At 45.0% G+C, this 25,543-nt stretch overlaps 1 protein-coding gene across 2 annotated transcripts in view; it reads right to left on the bottom strand.

Moving 5' to 3' along the window:
• D2HGDH (D-2-hydroxyglutarate dehydrogenase) overlaps nucleotides 1–25,543 on the bottom strand; it is a 56,346-nt gene that overhangs the window by 9,160 nt on the left and 21,643 nt on the right. The window contains exons 1-3 of one of the 2 annotated variants that reach the window (XM_044291824.1): nucleotides 15,044–15,488; nucleotides 13,796–14,094; nucleotides 13,038–13,095 (exon numbers count right to left, since the gene is read on the bottom strand). In XM_044291824.1, the coding sequence (XP_044147759.1) occupies nucleotides 13,038–13,095; nucleotides 13,796–14,087 (350 nt within the window). In that variant the 5' untranslated portion in view covers nucleotides 14,088–14,094; nucleotides 15,044–15,488. Of the gene's footprint in view, nucleotides 1–13,037; nucleotides 13,096–13,795; nucleotides 14,095–15,043; nucleotides 15,489–25,543 lie in introns of those variants that run through there. The other variant, XM_044291825.1, reaches the window with a different exon arrangement.

Here is a 25,543-nt window from a genome sequence, read left to right as displayed (position 1 = left end):
GTTTCTTAAGCCCAGTGATTACAATTCTTTATTTCACACTTAAAGAAGTATTCCGGTTACATTAAGTTATCCCTTATCCACAGATATGGGATAACTATTACATCAGTGAGGGTCCTAACACTGGGACTAAAGCTAGCAGCCAGGCTAACCTTAGGGTACATGCACTCGGTGCAGATAATCCAAGTCTGCACCAAAAACACACACACACACACATATATCTGTAATATTTATTGTGTTTTTGGTACAGCTTTTGTGCATTTTGTATGTGGTTTTTGGTGTGGATTTTTTGCAGATCTCACCCTTCCATTAAAAAGGGTAAAATGTGCACAAGAAAGACAATTGACATACTATGAACTTGAAAATCAGCACGGCAGGTCAATTTCAGATTTTTGTGGACTCACCTGTAAAATCTCTTTCTCGCTGAGTTCTTTGGGGGACACAGAACCGTGGGTATAGCTGCTGCTGTGTTAGCTCCTCCCGCGGGCTATACCCCCTTCCAGCCTGGAGAGAGCATATCAGTTTGTGCGCAAGCAGTAGGAGGAAAAGAAATCAGAAATGAAATAATATTACAATAACCAGTGGGTCCGAATCCAAAACTTAGGACCCTACCAATCAATCAACTGCCGTCACCTGTGGCAAAATTCAAGAAAAAAACAAAGGGTGGGTGCTGTGTCCCCCAATGAACTCAGCGAGAAAGAGATTTTACAGGTAAGTCCACAAAAATCTTGTTTTTATCATTGGGGGACACAGGACCGTGGGACATTACAAAGCAGTCCACGGGAGGGAAGAAACCACACACCCATGGAAGACACAGTCGCAGAAGTCTAACAGACCACAGCCCGCAAGACCTTGCGACCCAGAGCGGCTTCTGCTGACACAAAGGTATGCACCTGGTAGAACTTGGTAAATTTGTGCAAGAAAGACCAGGTTGCCTGCTGCAAAGCAGAAGCCTGGTGGAAACCGGCCCAAGAAGCGCCCACCGCCCTGGTCGAGTGAGCTGTGATAAGGAGGGGCAGAGCCTTGCTCCGGGAGCGATATCCCTCGGCAATGGCTAAGCGGATCCACCTGGCAATCGTTCCTTTGGAGACTGCCAAACCCTTGCGAGGACCCTCAGGAATAACGAACAGTGAGTCGGTACGCCGAAACTACTCCGTAGCAGATAAATAAATCCTCAGGGCATGAACAACGTCCAGCTGGTGGAGGGCCCGTTCCCTAGAATGCAAAGCCAAGGGACAAAATGAGAGAAGAACGATGTGCTCGTTGACATGGATGGTGGAGACTACCTTCGAAAGAAAGGAAGGCACAGGGTGAAGCACCACCTTATCTTGGTGCAGAATAAGAAAGGGCTCCCTACAGGAGAGCGCCACCAATTCCGACACGCGCCTGATGGAGGTGACTGCCACCAGGAAAGCCACTTTCCAGGAAAAAAGATTGCACGCACTGACACCTGCCCCTTTAGGGACCCAAGACCCAAATCCAGCCCCATTTGCAAAAAGGAGAGGATTGTAGGAAGGTAAAAACGGAACGAGGTGACGGTCCGCACAGAAGCGCAGGAAAGACTTCCAAGTCCTGTGATATATCTTGGACGACGTCAGCTTCCTGGCCTTAATCATGGTGCGAATGACTCTGTTGGAAAAATCCCGCCGCTTCAGAATGGCGGTTTCAATAGCCATTTCGTCAAACGTAGCGATTCTAAATGCTCGTGGAAAATGGGTCCTTGAGAGAGAAGGTCGTCCCTAAGCAGAAGCGGCCACGGAGCTTCTCCTAGAAAAAGGATGAGATCGGTGTACCAGTCTAGGCGCGGCCAATCTGGGGGTATAAGAATCGTCTGGATGCCCTCCCTCTTGATCCTGCGAAGGACCCGGGGTAGGAGAGGAAGAGGGGGGAAGGCATACAGGAGGGAAAATCCGCCCCATGGGGCCACCAGTGCGTCTACTGCGCATGGCTGGGGGTCTCCTGTCACCGAGATGAAGGTGGGAAGCTTGTGGTTGATCCTGGATGCCATCAGATCCATGTCCGGATGGCCCCACTGGAGACAGATGGAGTCGAACACCTCTGGGTGCAGAGACCACGTGCCCAGGTCCACGGTCTTCCGGCTGAGGAAGTCCGCCATCCTATTCACCACTCCTGGAATGTAGACTACCGATAGAGCTGGTACATGTTCCTCCGACAAATTTAGAATTTTGTCCGACTCCGCCATCACGGCCCGATTGCGTGCCCCCCTGGTGATTTATGTACGTCACCGCTGTGGCATTGCCCGAATGGATCCGGACCGGCAGTCCCCTCAGGTGAGGAGTCAAATGAAGCAGGGACAAATTAATGGCCCAAAGTTCCAGGATGTTGATGGGCAGTCTGGATTCCAACAGAGATTATTTGTCTTGGACTGTCCAAGGTGGGAAGATTCCGCCCCATCCGAGGAGGCCGGCATCGTTGGTGATGACCGACCATGAGACCGTGAGAAAGGATTTGCCGGAGACCAAGGTTGGAGTCGAGAGCCACCACCTGAGGTCCAACCACACCTGTGGGGGAAGGGCAGTGGTATGGTCCAAGGAACTTGGTGTCTTGTCCCAGGATGACAAAATTGCCCACTGTGAGTGTCCAGAGTGTAAAATTGCGCAAACAAAAGCGCCGTGAAGGAAGAGACTATTGTGCCCAACACTCGCATTGCAAAAACAGATCAATAGACGTCTGCTCTGGATCAGAAGACGAACAGATCGCTGAAGGGATAACCACTTGTCTGAGAGGAGGCAGACTGTCGCTGCGGCCATGTCGAGGATCATACCGAGGAAAGTAATTTGCCTGCTGGGATGCAGTGCTGACTTCTTGAAGTTCACCAGCCAGCCAAAACGTGCCAGGGCGTCCAGGGGGATGAATAAACTGTCCTCATTCTGACCGAAGGTCGCAGCCTTGACAAGGATGTCGTCCAGATAGGGGATCACTGTGATGCCCCTGGAACGGAGAAGGGCGAGGAGAGGAGGGAGCATCTTCGTAAATACTTGCCGTCCTGTTGCTAGGCCAAAGGGTAGAGCCACGAACTGGTAGTGGTGAGACTCCACCGCAAAGCGAAGAAAACGCTGGTGCACGGGAGCAATGGGAATGTGTAGGTATGCGTCCTGAATGTCCACCGAGGAAAGGAACTAGCCCTGTTCCAGAGAGGCAACCACGGAGAGGAGAGACTCCTTCCTGAAGTGCTGGACTCTGACAAACCAGTTCAGCAACTTGAGGTCTTGAAACGGGCAAACGGATCCCTCTTTCTTGGGGACAACAGACAGGTTTGAATAAAAACCTGTGAACTGCTCCACCGGTCACTCCCCGGGCGAAAAGGGACTGTAATGCCTGAAAAAAGGCCGGCGGGGTGGAGGCCAACTCGAGGTTACTATCTTGAATACCCATTCGTTGGAAATGTGGGACCGCCAAACTTCCTGAAAAAGGAGGAGCCGACCCCCCCCCCCCCCCTAGAGAGAGCGGGGGTGCCCCTTCATGCTGAAGATCGTCTATTGGCCGGGGCGCAGGCCAGTTGTGCTCTCAGGCGCCAGGTTGGTTGGGGTTTAAAGGACGGTTTTCTCTTCTGCTCTTGATTGGAAACCCTGGGTGGCGCTCCTGCCAACGGGTGTGTGCCATAGAAACGTTGAAAGGAGTGCAAACAGGAGTTCAAGGGGGTGGGTACTTTTACCGTCCGTGCCCTCAGAGATGATCTCGTCCAGCCGAGTACCGAACAGGAGAGAGCTCGAAAAGGGAAGCCTCGTAAGGGAATTCTTTGACGAGGAGTCTACAGCCCAGACTTTAAGGTGTACGTAAGACTAACGTGAGAGCGGATGAGCGGGCAACGAGAGAGCCCGCGTCCAAAGAGGCCTCGCAAAGGTACTTCCCCGCCGGAGAGATCTGCAGGGCCAAAGACTGGAGGTCCGCCGGGGGAAGATCAGCCGCGATGTTGATAGAGATGTCTGAAAATCATTCTATCTTCTGTATCTCTAGGACTGTATAAACTAGAGATTTTTATGTCGTTGCTATAAACTACCTCTGCTTTTGCCTGGAGTGCCACACCTCCCCCTGTGCTCCTGAAGGTCTGTTTACACAACACTTAAGAGAGAAGAAGGGGGGCATGGAACTGTGGGCTGAGCACATCCTCACTTCTCCTCTGCCTACAGATATTTACACTAGCTGACATAACAAAGTTCGTAAGATAGTGCACAATGCGCAGATGCTAGAGTGTTATCTCTTTATCTTATCTTCTTTTCCTTCTGAGCAAGTGAAAAACGACACGAGTGCCAGAGGGGGATAACCTCCCCCCCTGAAGAAGTATATACTGTTTCACACATTGTAATAAAGAGAGAGACCATCTTTGACCTGCCTTTGTGTCACTGTATGTCTCTGCCATGCGTAGATATTAACCCCTTGGGGGTACCTTGATTTGGAGCATCAGAGTGAATCTTAAATGCTTTAATTAAAAGCAACTTCACAGTTGGCGCCCAACGTGGGTCCCAGGCGAAGCGAGCATCGACTGCCGCCAGACAGGGGCCCCCAGGACTTGGCGAGCGGCAAGAGAGGGGAGAACCAAGGCCTCAAAGAAAGGTGAGAAAACTCTTTATCTTACCTGCCTCTCTGCTATTCAGTTCATCACGCCCTGGTGGCTTAGTCTGCTGTATGGTGGAACCCATGTGAGTATAGTAGTTGGCTGAAGTGCTGAAAGCTTGAGGTTCATATAACCATAGTCTGAATTGATAGATCACTCTAGTGTGTATATGTGTTTATGTATACATGTGATTGTCTGAGGAGTGAATTGAGCACAGACGGTAAGACCACAGACAAAGGGAGGGGATAGTAACCTCCTGGTTTGGAGGAGGGCGCTGTAGCACCGAGGTGTGGGACAAAGTAAAGTCTGCTTGATCTGATCAGAAAGAGGTGCGGAAGAAGGTCCAGAGGTGCGGAGGTGAATTGCCGCCTGATCTGATCAGAAATAGACGCGGCCGCTTGACCTTATCAGATAGAGGTGCGGAAGAAGGTCCAGAGGTACGGAGGTGAATTGCCGCCTGATCTGATAAGGATTAGATGCGAGGAAGTCCTGGCTGACTAATCAGATGTGATAGTTAGATTGAGCCAACCAGAGGGGAGGGTGAATTCTTTGTCTGCGGAGGAAAGGTTTAAAGGTGCCTGTTCGCTCCTCTGTTTTGTGTGTGTCAGTCTAAAACATTGCAGTTGAAATGGGCCAGTCTCATGAAGGAGGAGAATATACAGCCCCCCAGCTAGTAGCCATGAAAGAGGGGAATAGGTATGTGAAAAACTATAGGAAGTTGATGAGGATTACAGGATGTGATATTAATGGAGAACTGAATGTTGAAATATGGAAAATATGGAAAACAGCGATGTCGGGGAAAGTTGAGTGATGAAAGTTAGCTAGGTGCTAAGTGTGGCACCGGATAGCAGGTCGCCTGGCTGGCAACGGGGATGAAAGTCTGTAAGACTCTGTGAAGTTAGAGCTTGCAGACTGGTCAGAAAGATAAAGTATTGTGTGGTAGATGTATAAAGTTGAAAAAGCTTGAAGAAGGTCGAACCTTGACCAATGCCCTACCTTTAAACAAGGGTTGGTGTTTCTGGGCTATTAAGGGATATAGACAAACGGATAGTGGTATTTTATTGCCCCATCCTCCTAGTCTGTCTGGCTCTGTGATAATACCGAAGTCTCAGGAAAGTTGGATGTCTCCTTGAGAGATAAGAGTCAGAAAAAGGGGGGCTGGCAGCCGTGGTGGGCTAATTTCCATCCCCCAGCTTTAACAGAGAAGCAAATAGTCTGCTAGGCAAACATTCCTTACATAAGAGATGCAGGCAATACAAAGGTGACTATGAAGAAGGGGGAGGGGAATATGCTATGCGGAGTAAGTAATGTGATATGTGTAATAACCTTTTGCAAGACGAAGAAAGGTGAAGCTTGCTTAATAATTTTCTTTCTTCTTCCCCAAGCAGCTGACCTCCAGCTTTAAACAAAAATTCTGATATGTGTGCAACACCAATTAAGACCACGTGGCATATAAGATGATTTGGGTTAAACAAAAATTATTGCATGATTATAACTTGTATGCTGTCTTGTTATAAGATTTTGATTAATCACAGAGTGAAGACCAGAAGGTGTTGGAAATAACAGCAGAACAGCAACAGAGATCATCAACAATTCTGGGTGTGGTGTGTATCTGTTTCCAGGAAAGCTGTGTTTGTTTGTGCTGCAAGTTGTATGATGAAACAAAGAAAACTGTGTGGCTGGGATGGAAGCAAGAAAAGATTCAGTGGAATGTGAGTGGGTGTGACTTTGAGTTGAGTTGAGACTGATGGATGCTTAGCAGAGCTGTGTGTGCAGTCCATACTTCACATAAGGGAGTGGTTATGAGCCGTTTGTGAAAATGAATAAGTGATGCTGCAGCAAGAAATGCACAAATGAAAATGTGAATGGAGTAGGATATTTGGTTTTTGTATAATATGCACGTCAGGGATTTTTATTTTATTTTTCTTGGAAGATTTTCGGTTTTTATTGGTGCCAAAAGTTTTGATTGAGCTCTACATTTTTTTTTTATTTGAAGACAATTAAATGTTTCTTATGGGCCCTTCATGTGTTCATGTCTGTATTGTGAAATCTGTTCATTTAGATGCTTGTAGTTACGCGTTATACGTTGAATGTTGTGCTAACATCAGAGATCTGTCCTCATGAACAGTCCAGACAATACTGACTGAAAGAGGGAGGATCACACTGTCCGACCAAAGGGGTGGACTTAGATGACTTAGAGGAGAGGGAGGAGGACAGGGTGGACGTCACAGACAACAGCCCTTGTGCCCATCCCCTGAAGACACCCCCAGGAAAGATGAAAAGTCCTGTGTTTCAGTCTATTAAAATTTCACATTAGGAAAAGCTGGGTACTTCTGTAAACCAAAATGTAGAGTAACATCAAACAGCATTAGGTGGTTCAGTGGTGCCAACCACAGGTAGTGTTCCTCGGGCGTTGCCCCAGCCCTGATGACAAACACCTCATTGAAGTGAGAAAAAAGTAAGTTTGCCACCCTATAAGGGTCCTGGGCGATGGACCAGCAGAGTCTGCAGGACCCAGAACCCAGGAGAGAGAGAGTTGTGCTGTGTGTGTTACTCCTAGTCCACACAAGAGAGGATTGTATTTTGTGTTGACCATGCCCGGATCACTGTTCATCCCCATAGACATCCATGTTTTTGTCATGAGGACAACACAAAGACAGGTAAGGGGGGGGGGGGGGGAAGTTAGACCAAGATTAGGAAACAGGCAATCCAGTATCGGCTGTGCTTTTAAACATTTTAGCAGCTTCAAGTCCAGCCCCAATAATATCCCTCACTCTGGGTACCAAACGGTCAACTGACCAAAAAGAAATCCCGTTAGGGGTCCCAACCAAATATATGTACAAATTAAAACTACATCTTTATTTTGTCATCCTTAAAACTTTATAAAATGTGGAAAAAAGGAAAATCGTGTGTAAATAAAACTATCAGAGGATAGTGGAACAGGGTCACCAATGGTTATTGTTAATAACTGGAGGGAGGGAGATATTTGTGCATGAACTCTCCTTTTTGTGTTTAAATAAACTATTGTGTTTAAAAACTATTTTTATTTAGTTTGTGTGGTGTTATCTGTGCAGGTGCAAAGATTTTTGCCAACACAAGCGAAGCTACATTTTGGCGCCCCCCCCCCCCCCCCCCCTCGCAGCTCACCTGGCCCTGGTCCCGTCTGCAGCAGCTGGCTTCTCCTCTGTGCTCAGAACAGACCCCCCAATGCCTCAGATCAGACCCCCATGTCAGCCATCATGCCCCCCCCATGTCAGCCATCATGCCCCCCCCATGTCAGCCATCATGCCCCCCCCATGTCAGCCATCATGCCCCCCCCATGTCAGCCATCATGCCCCCCCCATGTCAGCCATCATGCCCCCCCCATGTCAGCCATCATGCCCCCCCCATGTCAGCCATCATGCCCCCCCCCATGTCAGCCATCATGCCCCCCCCATGTCAGCCATCATGCCCCCCCCCATGTCAGCCATCATGCCCCCCCCCATGTCAGCCATCATGCCCCCCCCCCATGTCAGCCATCATGCCCCCCCATGTCAGCCATCATGCCCCCCCCCATGTCAGCCATCATGCCCCCCCCCCATGTCAGCCATCATGCCCCCCCATGTCAGCCATCATGCCCCCCCATGTTAGCGCAAATAAAAAAAACTTACCTCTCCTGCCCCTGGACGCCGACGCTCTGCACCACCAGCGCTCTCTCTCTTCTTCCTGGATCTCTGCGCACAGTGAGGTCACATGGTGCGCAGCCCTGCACAGCAGACAGCCGAGCGGAGGACCAGGAAGTGGTGAGTACAGATCCTTCACCGCTTCCCGGTCCTCCAGTATTAATGAAGCGCTTCCAAAATGGAAGCGCTTCATTAGTATTCGCCCCATAAGACCCAGGGGCGAAAAAATACAGGGTATTTAAAAAAAATAAGTTTAATTTTCTGCGCCCTAAGGCAGCTGCTTGGTCTGCCGTATTATAGCACCGGTCCTGGGTGTTATTATGAGTATTTATTCACTGTCACAACTCTTAGAGTCTATTTACACTATATAGTGCTTTCTTTATACACTCTCTGCTACTAGTCAGCAGATATTATATTGGGTGGGGGTGCAAATACACCAGTTGTATTTGGTCTGAGGTGTGCGCTACCAATGCTATTCTATAACCATGATAATTCTATTAAATGTCAGAGCTGCTCAGATAGACCACATTATCTGAGTCTGTTATCATGCAGCTTCATTATTCTTGTAAGCTGCATTCTCTTGTCAATTGGCTTGCATATTATAAACACACACTGCTGAATACATATTCACGCAAGCCTACATTGCTCAGTCCGATACAATGTGGCTACCAGATCAAGCACACTGATACAGAGTATCTTCTATACACACACAATTCAGGCACTAGGTGTCTATATCACACACATACACCTACTATTGCACATATTCCCTCTCACTGTCCCTGTATTGATTGATTTAAACCCTCCGCTTTCATCTTCCTAAAACTAAATGCACTACACCACCCCTCACTGTGGGTGATACAGAAGTAGTCACGTTTTTGATTGATACTGGAGCAGCCAAGACAGTTATGCACAGCAAACATGTCCTCCCCTGATTTAATCTCCAAGAACACCAGTCCTTGGGTAAGTAGTACTCTCCCCTTTCAACAGAACTCATCCGCATTAGGCTACATGCACACGACCCGTGCCGTTTTTTGCGGTCCGCAAACGGCGGGTCTGTAAAAAACGGAAGCCGCCTGTGTGCCTTCCGCAATTTGCAGAACGGAAGGCCATTGATATAACTGCCTATTCTTGTCCGTTTTGCGGACCCAAACAGCGGTCGTGTGCATGAGGCCTTAGATTTGCCCTTAACCAAGAAGTCAGTACCAAAAATAATATATGGATACTCACTAAATCACATGAAATAATACAAGATATAATCATACCATACCCATACCATACAAAATTTTATCATAATCACTGTAATACACATGATTGACAAAACACAGGATTAAAAACAATATTAACCCCTTAAGGACCGGGCTCATTTTCACCTTCAGGACCAGGCCATTTTTTGCAAATCTGACCAGTGTCACTTTATGTGGTGATAACTTTAAAACGCTTTGACTTATCCAGGCCATTCTGAGGTTGTTTTTTCGTCACATATTGTACTTCATGACACTGGTAAAATGGAGTCCAAAAAATGCATTTTTATTTATAAAAAAAATACCACATTTGCAAAAAAAAATGAAAAATTAGCAAATTTCCAAGTTTCAATTTCTCTACTTCTATAATACATATTAATACCTATAAATATAGTTATTACTTTACATTTCCCATTTGTCTACTTCATGTTGGATCATTCTGGGAATGACATTTTATTTTTGGGGGATGTTACAAGGCTTAGAAGTTTAGAAGTAAATCTTGAAATTTCTCAGAAATGTTCAAAAACCAACTTTTTAAGGACCAGTTCAGGTCTGGTCACTTTGTGAAGCTTACATAATAGAAACCACCCAAAAATGATGCCATTCTAGAAACTACACCCCTCAAGGTATTCAAAACTGATTTTACAAATGTCGTTAACCCTTTAGGTGTTCCACAAGAATTAATGGAAAATAAAGATACAATTTAAAAATTTAACTTTTTTGGCAGATTTTCCATTTTAATATTTTTTTTGCCAGTTACAAACCAAGGGTTAACAGCCAAACAAAATGTAATATTTATGGCCCCGATTCTGTAGTTTACAGAAACACCCCATATGTGGTCGTTAACTGCTGTACAGGCACACGGCAGGGCGCAGAAGGAAAGGAATGCCATACGGTTTTTGGAAGGCAGATTTTGCTGGACTGTTTTTTTGACACAATGTCCCATTTGAAGCCCCCCTGATGCACCCCTAGAGTAGAAACTCCAAAAAAGTGACCCCATTTAAGAAACTACGGGATAGGGTGGAAGTTTTGTTGGTACTAGTTTAGCGTACATATGATTTTTGGTTGCTCTATATTACACTTTTCGTGAGGCAAGGTAACAAGAAATTGGCACCGTTTTCCTTTTTTTTGTTTGTTATTTACAACATTCATCTGACAGGTTAGATCATGTGGTATTTTTATAGAGCAGGTTGTCACGGACGGGGCGATACCTAATATGTATACAATTTTTTTATTTATGCAAGTTTTACACAATGATTTCATTTTAAAACAAAAAAAAGAATGTTTTAGTGTCTCTATAGTCTGGGAGCTATAGTTTTTTAATTTTTTGGGCGATTATCTTAGATAGGGTCTTATTTTTTGCGGGATGAGATGACGGTTTGATTGGCACTATTTCTGGGAAAATATGACTTTTTGATCGCTTGCTATTACACTTTTTGTGATGTAAGGTGACAAAAACTGTTTATTTAGCACAGTTTTTATTTTTAATTGTTTACAGTGTTCACCTAAGGGGTTAGGTCATGTGATATTTTTAAAGAGCCGGTCGAAATGGAAGCGGCGATACCTAATGTATACTTTTTTTATGTAAGTTTTACACAATAACAGCTTTTTTAAAACAAAAAAATGAATGTTTTAGTGTCTCCATATTCTGAGCCATAGTTTTTTTTTTTTTTTTTTGGGCGATTGTCTCAGGTAGAGGCTCCTTTTTTTGTGAGATGAGGTGACGGTTAGATTGGTACTATTTTGGTGGGCGTACGCCTTTTTGATCGCTTGCTGTTGTACTTTATGTGATGTAAGGTGACAAAAAAATTGTTTATTTAGCACAGTTTTCAATTTTTTATGGTTTTCATCTTAGGGGTTAGGTCATGTGATATGTTTATAGAGCCGGTCGATACAGACGCGACAATGCCTAATATGTCTATATGTCTTTTCCCTATTTAAAATTAAAAAAAAATTGTACTTTATTTCTGGAAAAGGACGCATTTTTTTTTTTTACTTGAACCTTTTTTTTTTGTAAAAGTGTAATTTTTTTTTTTTTTTAATTCCACTTTATTATCTCTCCCACTCTGGGACTTCAACATTACAGGGTCTGATCCCTGTTTCAATGCAGCACGATACATCTGTATTGTGCTTGTATTGAACTGTGTCTTACACTGTAAGACGCTAACAGTTGCCTAGGAGACCTAGCCTGGGTGCTGGGCCTCTTAGGCCTCCGTACATGCCAGGCCCCAAGCCTTGGAATGGCTTGGGGCTGCCATGGTAACCATCGAGTCCCCGCCACAGCAGCGCGGGGACCGATGGATGAGGTGAGGGGCGCAAACCTCCCATATGCCGCGGTCAGCGCTGACCGCAGCATATGAGGGGTTAATCCACCGACATCGGCATCATCATCAATGCTGGTGGATGCAGCAGGGATCCGGCTGTCAGTAACAGCCGGATCTCTGCCGCTGATCACGGCACCGCACGTGGGGGAAGAGAAGGGTCGCAGGACAAGAATGCTCGTCCTCTAGCGCTAAGTGCCGGCGATTTAGGACGAGCATTCTCGTCCTGGGTCGTTAAGGGGTTAAAAAAAAAAAAAACTAGGGCTGGCGGTGCATGATTGGTGGACTGAAAAGATAATAAAGTGCAAGTGCAAATGCGCGGTCAGCAACAAGAATATGGTGCTCCTTCCACTCTGAAGCCTGCTGTGCACCCATACATCAGTTTCTGAACACACATTGAGTGTTTATGTAAACTCCTGATTCAGGGTAATATATTTTGAGTTTTGTTTGGCTGTTAACCCTTGATGTGTTGCAGAAAAAATAGATTAAAATTTAAAATCTGCTAAAAATAGTTACATTTTGAAATTTAATTTCCATTTTCATTTAATTCTCGTGGGGCACCTAAAGGGTTAACAAAGTTAGTAAAATCAGTTTTGAATAGCTTGAATAGCCTTCTAACGTCACCAAAAAATAAAAAGGCATTCACAAAATAATCCAAACATGAATGTAAATTAATAACTATTTATTGGAGTTATTACTATCTATTATAAAAGTAGAGAAATTTAAATTTAAACATTTTTAGTACATTTTTAATATTTTTTTATAAATAAAAATGAAATATTTTTACTCAATTTTACCAATCTCAGAATGGCTGGGATAAGTAAAAGCGTTTTAAAGTGACACATGTCAGATTTGCAAAAAATGGCCTGGACAGAAAGGTGAAAACTGGCCCAGGGTGGAAAGGGTTAATGCGACAAATTACCAGCTAAGGGTGTGTTCCAGCACAGTCTGAAACTATCCAATCAGTGCTGCCAGTGTCAGTCTCTGCAGGAACACACCGACCACAGGTAACACCCAGTTGGACCTGTACTCAAAGCTTCTAGCAGAAATAATATAGGAATAGTGCATAATATAGTTTTAAGAAAAGGTGCTCCAGAACTGTTATTTCATATAGAATACAATTGCTTACTAAAGCAGACCTGTCAGGAGAGAGGACACATTCAAGCAGGTACGTATTATTACACAGAGCTATGTACATATTGCCCACTGTAATGTGTAGTTATAGAACGGAAACACTTACTTCAGGATCTGGGACACCTCTTCTGTAGTCCGAGGTTTTAAAAGTACTTTGCTACGTCCTGAAAAATGTACATAGTATAACATAAGAAAACTAAAGCCATATTTACAGGTGTATATTTATTCTCCACATATAAGAATATCTCCACATTTACCAGTAGTAAGGAACCTTTTGCGGACCATATGCAGAAGGCATTCATTTTAATGGGTCTGCAAAAAAACTGAAGTTACTCCTTGTGCATACCGTTTCCGTATGTCCGTATTTCCGTTCCACCCAAAAATAGAACATGTCCTATTATTGTCCGCTTTACGGGGCCAGCTGTTCCGTTCCGCAAAATACGGAATGCACAAGGACATCATCTGTATTTTTTGCGGATCCGTTTTTTGCAGACAGCAGAATACATACGGTCGTGTGCATGAGCCCTAATTCTGTGATGATAATATCACTGTGCTGGTGTACAAGAGTGGAGAATACAAGGTATACTATACAGCTTGTGTGCTTGTTATCTTCTTATGTGCTCCAAATATAGCAGTGAATGCTTTACCTGTATGGCCCTGCACTCTTCTTCCATGTCACATTTCCTGGGTGGGTCAAGGCCCCCAGATGTAGAACGTCACAAGTAAAATTGGTGCCTACCATGTGGTGTGAGATACAAATGCTAGAGACAACTTGTGGACATTGTGCATTTAGCTTCTTACCCTATAGTATTGCCATATCTCACCCTTTTAAAGCATACGGTACATATAAAAGTAATTCCTTACCTCTCACTGTTCGTAACCAGTCAATGTTATGAGCTTTCAAGTCGCCTTCATGAGTGACAACTCTACCAGGGATTATTTTCTGAAAGTGCCGGATATCTTCATCTGAGATCTCTGAAAAAGGCAGACGGGATACTCCGTACCTTTCTGCAGTGAGTGGCGGGTCCTTTGCTTGACTCATAAATCTACAGGTTATTGATAAGGGGCTCAGACCCCATCGAGGCTCAACCATCTGAAGGATCTTCACCGCGTCCCGTAATTTTCTCAAACCCACCTTGAGTCCAAAATAGCTCATGTTGAGCCTAAAAGAAATGCACATTAGTTATTACGCCATGTAATTAACATATTCATGGTCACCAAGGAGTTAAGGTTTAAACTTCCCCTACTGGACAGAGGAACAACAGAGTATTCAATAAAGATTAAAGGAGTTATCCCATGACTAATATAAAGAATTAAAATCAGACATCATATAGTACATGACAATCTCTTTCTAACAAAGCTAGAACCAGCCCTGGACCTCACATGGGTCCAGAGATCTCCCCATTCATTGCTCTGTTAGCTTTATATCAAGTTGAAAGCTTAAGGAGGAGTGTCTATTCTGCTGCAGGTAAGGGGCGTGTCTCAGCTCTCCCTATCACAGCTCAGGAGACAGTTAAAGGTTGAAACTGAGCATGTGTGACCTTCTCAGCGAGATGGACAAAGAAGTAAGAAAAAAAACAAATAACAGGTGGCGCTATACAGATACATTGTATTGAATAACTCAGTGACTATGCTAAATTTTTTATTACATGCAATTACAAAAGTATTCAGATCCGGGTGCTGGTTTTAAAACTGTAGAATATTATTTGTGTGACAACCCTTTTAATTGACAGTCAGATTCCCTATAAAACCCCCTAAGGCGCGGGTCACACGTGACTGATTAGCTTTGTATTTGATGCATCAGAGTTTTGTGCGGAAAAGCTGCGGTATTGTTGATATAAAATCTGCAGCATGTCAATTTATACAGTGGATTTCTTTTGCAGATTCCACCCTTCTCAATGGAAAGAGTAAAATCCCGCTGGCTTTTCTGCAGCAAAAACAGCATGTAATACAGAGGGATTTGTTGAGGTTTTTGTGCATTTTTTGCTGCAGAAATGCAGTAAAAACTGCAGTCAATTTTTCTGCTGGATTTTCAGTCACTTGTGAACCCAGCCTAACAGACAACAAGTGACTGACATTTTTTTTCTATTGCAGCAAGTCCCCACTTCTGACCTTATTTCCTTGGGGTCGCTTCCCTCTGTGACGTCCTAGTCACATGTCCCTTGGATGTTGCGTCACAAGCACAGTTCACGCTATGCCTCTGGGAAGCAGACTGCACAATTGCGCTGCCTTTCTGCTCTTATTTCGGGGGATTTAAGCTGTGGAGCGCTCGTCGGTCGCACTTATGACAAGGCAGCAGAGTCTATTGTACTCGCTGGAAGTGTTGTCCTTGCTGCTTGTGCAATCAGGTGTTTACGGTATTTGGGGCAAAGTCCTAAGGTTGTTTCCTTTGTTACTTTTAGATTTCTAATGCTAGGGATCAGAAGAGGACAAGGAAAAGCTGATCTTTTCATCTGTAGCTTTTAATATCCCAGCCTCACAGCGGTAAATGTCAAATGGTGGATTCCAGGTCTCTCACTCATGGTTCTTCTTCAGACTTTCTAAGGGTGAAGTTATGTGTGAAGATTCTGATAGTGGAGCAGATAACTGCTACATATTAAATAAAGATAAATCCAGCGAATTATTAAAGGCAGTCAACAACACTTCTGACAAATCTACTGATGGGCTTTATATTACTTATTACTAAGTCTATCCAGATCATCCTGAGGGACATTTACAAAGGCTTTATGCCAATATTACCATAACGAAAGAGACCAAAGAGAACCAGAAGGGGAAAGGGGAAAAGGAAGAAGGAGGGATCACAGAGAATAAGAACACATACAGAGACAGACTCGATTATTAACTTAAGTCACACAGCACTCACTCCAACACAAACTAGTTTACTGAACAAGGGATTAAAATTTGCACCAACAACACAGCCCAATAAATTTGACATTTACATTGGAATAGAAAAATTCATCAGAAAATTATGCCTCAAAAAAACATTTTATGAGGAATCCCATAATTGGAAATTCTACAGAAAATAATACATACATCCACACTAGTTTAAAACCAAGGAGCAAAATGTACCCGGGACAACAAATAGGACAGGAGATTGCAGCTTTTAAAAAAATCTGTAGAAAAAGATATAAGAAAGTTGAAAGTAAACGCAAAAAATGGGAACAGGAAATACAGGCGATAAAACAACTTCAAAAGCAGGAGAATATCACCATTAGACCTGCTGATAAGGGAGGGGCCATCGTCATACTGGAAACACAAAAATATGAGGAGGAATGCCTTAGACAATTGTCAGACGCCACCACATATTCCAGACTGATGAGAGACCCCACTAAGGCTACTTTCACACTAGCGTTCGTCGGTCCGCTCGTGAGCTCCGTTTGAAGGAGCTCACGAGCGGACCCGAACGCAGCCGTCCAGCCCTGATGCAGTCTGAATGGAGCGGATCCGCTCAGACTGCATCAGTCTGGCGGCGTTCAGCCTCCGCTCCGCTCGCCTCCGCACGGACAGGCGGACAGCTGAACGCTGCTTGCAGCGTTCGGGTGTCCGCCTGGCCGTGCGGAGGCGTGCGGATCCGTTCAGACTTACAATGTAAGTCAATGGGAACGGATCCGCTTGAAGATGTCACCAATTGACTCAATCTTCAAGCGGATCCGTCCCCCATTGACTTTACATTGAAAGTCTGAACGGATCCGCGCAGGCTACTTGCGCACTTTTTTAAAGTTATTAATGCAGACGGATCCGTACTGAACAGAGCCTCCGTCTGCATTAATATGAGCGGATCCGTTCAGAACGGATCCGCCCGAACGCTAGTGTGAAAGTAGCCTAAAGAATATAATATGGAATTGGGAAAATATGTCAAAGATGGTTGGGAGCAAGGAATTTTAAACGAGCAGGAGTTTAAATACATCACTACTACTCCACAACGGCTACCAGTATTTTACTGCCTCCCTAAAGTACACAAACATCAGTTCAATCCTCCAGGGAGGCCAATCATCTCTGGCATAGGACCACTCACTTCTAACCTGTCAGAGTATATAGACAAACATCTGCAACCCAGCGTAAAGAAGAACTTTTCATATATCAGGGACGTAATCAAAATAGTGGAGGGACTCAAATATGAAGCTGACTGGATACTGGGGACACTTGATGTGAGTTCGCTCTATACGGTTATAAATCATAATCAAGGAATACAAGCACTAAAAACTCAGCTAAGAATACACAGCAATTTCCCTGAGGAACAAGTTGAATTTATAGCAGAAGGGGTCAATTTTATCTTAACCCACAATTATTTTGCGTACAATCTCGACTACTACCTCCAGATCAGAGGGACTGCTATGGGTACCAGGTTTGCCCCCAGCTATGCAAACTTATTTATGGCACAATGGGAATGTGAGAAGATCTTGCCCATGCTGGGGGCAGGCTTGGTACTCTGGCACAGGTTCATTGATGACATCTTGTTCAACTGCAGGAGTACGAGAGAAGACCTAGATTTGTTCCTGGAGGGAATCAACATCAATGTATACAACCCTAAGTTTTCTGCGAATGTTAGTGTAGAGAAGATAGAATTCTTAGATCTGCAGATTAAAGTACATCAGGACATATCATGACAAGGTGAACATCTCAATATCGAGAATCAATAAAGAGTGCCTAGCCATAGTTTGGGCCTTGGGGAAACTCCAGCCATACCTGTACGGCCGGAAGTTCCCCGTGATCACGGATCACAATCCCTTGCACTGGTTGAATAGTGTCTCTGGGGAGAATGGCAAACTCCTGCGTTGGAGTCTAGCTCTCCAGCAACACGATTTCACCATACAGCATCGGAAAGGCTCCTTGCACGCGAACGTGGATGGGCTCTCTCGGCAAGGAGGTGAACCACTCACCTTAGAGGAGGTGGGCGTGGCCGCGACGGGCAGGATCGATTGAGCCCGCCCTTGCTGCCATCTAAGGGGGGAGGTGTGACGCGATGTCACGTCCCCGTCCGGATCTTATTAAAAAAATTACTGTCAGTTTAGAAAAAAATGAACCATGTCTAATCTGGGAACAGGATGTCCATATATGGTCGTTCCTGTAGCCCTTTGGAGACCACAGACTCTAATCACCCCCTGCTGAGATCACTTCACACCTCGGACAACTTCTAAGGACAAACCCCAGCCCATACGTCTCCTGGCCACCTTGGAACCATGAAAATTAAACACATGCTAGTTGGCCCTTCCTTGCAGCCTGCTCAATTTACACATCAGAAGCAGAGATAGCTGGGAGGGGGGAGCGCATAGGAGAGACATGTGAACCGTGCTCTGAGAACCCCAAAAAGCATATTGGGGCTATATGGAATTATAACACAAAAATGTAGGTACCCTCAAAATGCACCTCTCACCCAGAGGAACCAGGAGAGTCCAAACTTGACAGCTCTGGGGTATTCCCAGACTGGGAAATGGGTTACTAGTCACCTGGAGGGGAGAGAGGTGGGGTGTCACCCATAGAATCGTCCATAAATTCATGGGGGACCCAGCACAAGTGCCCGGTTTTTCATATTTATTACGCCGGCAAAGTTATGGGCCATTTTTGTAAAATTAAGGAAAACTGGCCTGGCCAGCAGCAGGGAGGGGCAAACAAGCCCTCCCAAACCCTCCTTCAGGAAAACCCACCGTGCAGCCCTTGGCCAGCGATTGGCTGGGCCAACCCCCCTTACCCTCCCACCAAATGGGGCATAAAAGTCCGTGCACAATGGGAGAGGGGAGCTTTTTGCCCTGTGGTCACATCGCCGATAGACTGTCCGTTGGAATGTAAGTTTGTGCCTGGATTTTGCATAGGTGAAATCCAAGATAGTATTTCTCTTTTTATCCCTGTTTATTTTCCACATGCTTCCCAGCTTGCTATTGTAATCTTTTTCTGTAAATTTTTGTATGCATTGTTTGTTTCACTTCTGTGTTACTTATTGTCTCTCTCTTATTGCTCTAAGCCCCACTGCAATAAAGTACTCGTACGCCCTGAAGAGACCTACCTGTCTTATAGTCAACTGATATTAGAGACATAACTGTTTTATGATTCGATTGGTGTTAGCTTGTAGTGTGATAGTGGGGCTGATCTGTGAGTGGTCCGAACCCCTATACCTACAATTATAGAGTCATTCACTCACGAACGTGGTGGCAGCAGAAAATAAGGGGGGTCCAGGATTGACTGTTTGGGTAATTCTGAATCTCCCCCCTGTCACGGTCCACCCTCGGTTGGGCTTTTCTCCACGCTGGGGCGTCCTGGCGGTCAGAAGTCTGATTTAAACAGGGGTGGTCGTGACAGAATTGGTGACTCTGGTGTCTTCCCCTCTACTTTTAAACATGCTACCATTACACCCATCCTCAAAAAGCCTTCACTTGACCCATCTTCCTTGTCCAGTTATCGCCCCATATCACTTCTTCCGTATGCCTCAAAGCTACTTGAACAACATGTCCATTCAGAACTGTCCTCCCACCTCTCCTCCTGCTCCCTCTTTGACCGCCTACAATCTGGCTTCCGACCCCACCACTCGACCGAGACTGCCCTTACCAAAGTCACCAATGACCTACTGACAGCCAAAACCAAGAAACAATACTCTGTCCTCCTTCTCCTTGACCTGTCCTCTGCCTTCGACACTGTTGACCACTCACTTCTGTTGTAAACTCTCATCTCTTGGCATCACTGACCTGGCCCTCTCCTGGATCACATCCTACCTCACAGACAGGATGTTTAGCGTCTCCCACTCCCGCACCACCTCCTCGTCTCATTCCCTCTCTGTTGGTGTCCCGCAAGGCTCTGTCCTAGGACCCCTGCTCTTCTCTATGTACCCTTTTGGCCTGGGACAGCTCATAGAGTCCCATGGCTTTCAGTATCACTCCTACACTGACGACACACAAATCTACCTCTTTGGTCCAGACATCACCACCTTACTATCAAGAATCCCACAATGTCTATCTTCTATATCATCCTTCTTCGCCTCTCGCTTTCTTAAACTTAACATGGATAAGACAGAATTCATAATCTTTCCCCTATCTTGTTCAACCCCCCCAACAGACCTATCTATCATGATCAATGGCTGCACTCTCTCCCCAGTCAACAAAGCCCGCTGCCTTGGAGTGATCTTGGATTCTGCCCTTTCCTTCCAACTGCACATCCAAGCCCTTTCCACCACCTGCCGCCTCCAACTCAAAAACATCTCCCGCATCCGTGCTTTCCTTAACTTTGAATCAGCGAAAATGCTTGTACATGCCCTCATTATCTCCCGCCTAGACTACTGCAACATTCTCCTCTGTGGCCTTCCATCTTGCACTCTCGCACCCCTCCAATCTATCCTCAACTCTGCTGCCCGACTAATCCACCTCTCACCCTATTACTCCTCTGCCTCTCCCCTCTGCCAATCCTTTCACTGGCTCCCCATTGCCCAACAAATTCACTTCAAAGTACTAACAAATACATACAAGGCCGCCCATAACCTGTCCCCTCCATACATCTCTGAGCTACTTTCCCGATACACCCCCACACGCACTCTCCGATCCTCACAAGACCTCCTTCTCTCCTCTCCTCTTATTGCCTCTTCCCACAATCGACTCCAAGATTTCTTTCGTGCATCCCCCATACTCTGGAACTCGCTTCCCTAACATATCAGACTCTCACCTACAGTGGAATCCTTCAAAAGAAACCTGAAAACTCACCTCTTCAGACAAGCCTACAACCCGTGACCCTGCTGCCTCTATACCGCCATGACCAGCTTCACCCGCACCTACTGTGTCCTTCTCCCATACCATGTAGATTGTAAGCCCTCACGGGCAGGGCCCTCTCTGTACCAGTTTGTAACTCATCTTGTTTATGATTAGTGCAATTGTCTGTATTATGTATGTGCACCCCTTATCATATGTACAGCGCTATGGAATGAATGGCGCTTTAATAATAAATATACAGTACTAGTCAAGGATATATATGATATAGGGGGCTTAGGATACATACCTTGGATTCCCATGTATGCCTTTGATCCCCATATGGGTTAATACCCCCCCTTAATTTGGAAGATACAGATCAGGGAACAACTGGTTGGGAATTTCTAGGTGGACGCATCGTGAGCATAGATACATTTCTGTGCCTTTGATGCTTCTATACCTACAAAACCATCTAGGAACATATAGAAATGGGGTTCTCAAAAAAAACGCATCTAAAACGCAACAAGAAACGCAGGTGCGTTTTTTTGGAAGGTGATGCGGTTTTGGATGGAGAGAGTCGGCCCCTTTTTAGTGAGGAGATCTCCTCATAATAATCCTTGGGGTTTATGAAGGAGGAGGGAAAGAAAAAGTAAGAGAAAAATGATGAAAAAGAAAAATTGAAATGAAAAAGTAGTAGAAGATATACTCCCCATACAGAGGAATGATTATAAATAATAGAAATGAAAAGAATAAGCTAAATAACAGCTAAAGAGGAAGGTGAAGGGAAGGAGACGCTCAATTAACAAAAAACACATTAAAAATGCAAATGCATTTTTTTTTTTTTTTTAGTTTCTCTTCCCTAGCTATGATCCTTTGATTGGCCATCTCTCCTTTGCCTAGATTTATCCACCAGGAAATAACAAAAAGGTGGAGAAGAAATGTAACCAATTGCAAATGAACCGTTTTTAATTTTAGATTCGATTTTTTACAGTTAATTGGACTGTCACATTTTTGTAGAATTTCCTATTAAACTATGGAAAAATGTGAAAACAACCATATATATATATATATATATATATAAATCCAGAAAAATAAGCGGCACTCCGATGGAAGAAAAACAAGTGAACCTTTATTCACCCAGGTGCAACGTTTCGGCTCTGCTCTTGAGCCTTTTTCAAGCTTGAAAAAGGCTCAAGAGCAGAGCCGAAACGTTGCACCTGGGTGAATAAAGGTTCACTTGTTTTTCTTCCATCGGAGTGCCGCTCATTTTTCTGGATTTACAAATCGGGGTAAGAAGCCTATTCCCCTAGGGACGTGCACCCTACCTTTTGTAACTAAAATCACCAGTGCCGCCATTTTTTCTTGAACTATATATATATATATATATATATATATATATATAAAATACAAATCTATGCCGGGGTTTAGGTGGGTTGTTGGAAACCACACAGTATAAAAGAAGGGGGTAGTTAGATCTCATATCAAAGCCACTGAGAAAGAGGGTGACGCCTCGAAACGAGTCTGGCCGGTTCAGAGAGGAATAACTACCCACCTAAACTCGTATGAAGTTCATCTAAGAATACCGCTGTTTATTACAAACGGACTTGTACATTCATTTAATCACAATCAGGATCATTGGACTTGCCTATTGCGAGATAATACAAGATTTGCCGGGACAGTGACACGCAAACCAGGCAAGGTTTGATGACCTCAGAGGGAGGTCACGTGGTACGCTGAGAACGCTGAGTAACCCGAGAACAACCACTGGAGTTCAGTGGATACTCCATACGGTACGGGGCACGCAATACAGAGATATTACACAACTGATCCTGTTGAAGCCAACCAACACCGTAAGAAAGACCGTAATTAGACTTACCGGTAATTCTGTTTCCTTGAGTCCACCATGACGGCTTACTATGAGATTGACCCTTGACCTCTGTAGGGGCAGGAACACACAGAGTTTAAAAGGCCACCACCCACACTCACCCTCAGTGCTTTCCAAATTACCAAGTGGGTGTAGCCTTAACCTAGGCAATATATGAATATACACATTTTTTTTTTTTATATATATATATTTTTTTTTTGTATTAATTCATACTCAACCCCTCCTTAAATCTCAGGGGGGGGGGGGATCTGGTGGACTCAAGGAAACAGAATTACCGGTAAGTCTAATTACGGTCTTTCCATTTCGTCCACCATGACGGCATACTATGAGAACTACCAGATTATTAGACAGGGTGGGTAACTGCTTGTAGAACCTTCTGACCGAAGGTTAAATCCGCAGAAGCTGACACATTAATTCGGTAATGTTTGATAAAAGTACTTATATTCGACCAGGTGGCTGCTTTACAAATCTTGTCTAGGGAGACACCTCCTTTTTCTGCCCAAGAAGACGCCATAGCTCTTGTAGAGTGAGCTTTTATATTCGTGGGGCTATCTAGACCCGACTTCTGATAGCAGCAACTAATAGTAGATTTGATCCATCTGCCGATCGTGGCTTTGGATGCCTTTTTTCCTCTATTTGGACCTGCAAACTGGATGAAAAGGCCATCATCTGTGATGAGCAGTCCTTGGGAAAGGATGGAAGGATGATCTCTTGGTCTCGGTGAAAGTCCGACACCACTTTTGGGAGAAAACCTGGATCTAAACGTAGAACTATTCTGTCCGGGAAGATAGTGAGGCATGGTTCCCTGCAGGACAGCGCCTGGATTTCACCCAGGCGTCAGGCTGAAGTAATTGCCACTAGGAAGGCTGTTTTTAAAGATAGGTGCTTGAGAGATATATCCTGTATAGGAGAAAAAGGCAAAATCGTAAGATTTCTTAGTACCAAGTTTAGATCCCATTGAGGAGTCCTAGGAGTTAGGGAAGGTCTCAATGTTGAGGCAGCTTTTATAAACCTCCTTATCCACCTCTGACTGGCCAAGTCTGTATCATAGCAAGCCCCCAAGGCCGAGATCTGTACTTTGAGAGTTCTTGGTCTAAGGCCCAGGTCTAACCCTCGTTGGAGGAAGTCTAGCACTTTTTTAATATTTGGAGAAGAGTTCACGGGTGGAATCTGGCCTAGCCAACTACAATATTTTGTCCATATCTTAAGATATATTGCAGAAGTAACTTTCCTGCTGGACTTAAGGGTGTTAATGACCTTTTCTGATAGCCCTCTGCTTTTTAGGATTTCGCGTTCAGGATCCAGGCTGATAGTCTGAAAAGACCTGGATTCTGGTGAAGAATTGGACCCTGAGAAATAATGTCCTCCTGTGGGAGGATTATCCAGGGTTCTTCCAGAGCTAGTTCTTTTAACACTGGGAACCAATTTATTTTTGTCCAGTACGGGACAACCAGTATTACAGTTACCGGGTCCGATCTTATTTTCTGCAGCACTCTGGGTATTAATGGCCAAGGGGGGAAGGCATAGGCTAGATCCCAAGACCACCTGACTGAAAATGCGTCTGTCGCCCAAGGGTTGTCTCTTGGGTTTAGGAAGCAGAAGGGATGGACCTTTGCGTTCTTTTTTGATGCAAACAGGTCTATCTTGGGGTCCCCCACCTCCTGGTAATCTGATCGAATACGATTGAGTTTAGGGCCCATTCTCCGGGATCTATGGTTACTCTGCTGAGAAAATCCGCCTGTATGTTTTCCGTACCCTTTAGATGGATAGCTGTGATGGATAGAACGTTCTTTTCCGCCCAGGAAAATATTTTTCCCGCCAATTCCTTTAGGCTTGACGATCGTGTGCCCCCCTGATGTTTCAGGTATGCCACGGCTGTTACGTTGTCCGAGAGGATTTTTAGGTGTTTTCTGGAGACCTTGTCCTGTGCTACCTTCAGCACCTGCCAGATTGCCCCCAGTTCTCTGTGGTTTGAGGAACATTTTTTCATGGCGTCTGACCAAGTGCCCTGGTAATTTAGCGAGCCTATTTTTGCTCCCCATCCTGTACCACTTGCATCCGCATATATTAGAATCTCCGGATCTTTTACCCAGGGTACACCCTTTTGCAGGTTTTCCTCTTTCGTCCACCATTTTAAATCTGACTTTACCTGATTCGGGATGGGGATTTTTTTCTCTAGAGAGCACCGTCTCTTGTCCCAGATTCTCAGGATCTAAGATTGGAGAATCCTAGTGTGGGCCTGAGACCAAGACACCGCTGTTATGCAGGAGGTCATTGTGCCTAGGAGGCTCATGGCATTGCGAATGGAGCACTGGGATTGACTTCGGAATTTTAGTTTTTTCCGTAAACGGCGTAATTTTTTCCCGAGGGAGGGATGTCACCTGGGAGACCGAGTCCAGGATTACCCCCAGAAATTTCATTTTGGTTGAGGGGCTTAAACTAGATTTTTTCAGGTTTATCACCCACCCCAGGTCTGAAAACCTGCGCAGCAGGTCTCTGGTAATGCTGGTTGTCTCCAGCTCTGAGGATCCTAGGACCAGAAAATCGTCCAAGTATGGGAAAATTTTTATCCCCTCTGCTCTCAGGGGGGGATATCATTTCTACTACTAGTTTGGGCTGTGAGAGGTTATTTTGAACCTTTTTGGAGGGGCTGAGGAAAATTCTATCCGGTAACCATCCCGAATTATGTTTAGGGCCCATGGATTTTTTGTAATGGACTCCCACTGGGACAGAAAATTCCGCAGTCTTCCCCCTACTCTGGCGTCATTGTTTATCTGCTTGTTTGTTTTGGGGGTTAAGAAGGAACCCTCTGCCTTTTCCCCCCTTCTGGTAACTCCATCTACCCCCCTTTCCTTTGCCCTTATAGGGTCTAGTTTGAGGGTTGGAGGAACGAAAGGGCTTCTTTTTGGTCTCTTCCGGGAACCCCTTCTTTTTTGTCTGCCGTTTTTTCCAGGATAGAGTCTAATACAGGTCCAAAAACGTATTCCCCAGAAAACGCTATGGAGCATAATTTGGCTTTTGATGCTCTATCCCCTCCCAGGCCTTCATCCACAAAGCTCTCCT

The sequence above is a fragment of the Bufo gargarizans genome, chromosome 4 (genome assembly GCF_014858855.1).
Source record: "Bufo gargarizans isolate SCDJY-AF-19 chromosome 4, ASM1485885v1, whole genome shotgun sequence".
Taxonomy (NCBI): domain Eukaryota; kingdom Metazoa; phylum Chordata; class Amphibia; order Anura; family Bufonidae; genus Bufo; species Bufo gargarizans.
Note: the sequence above shows the minus strand (reverse complement) of the source record. Positions and strands in the feature narration are given on the sequence as shown.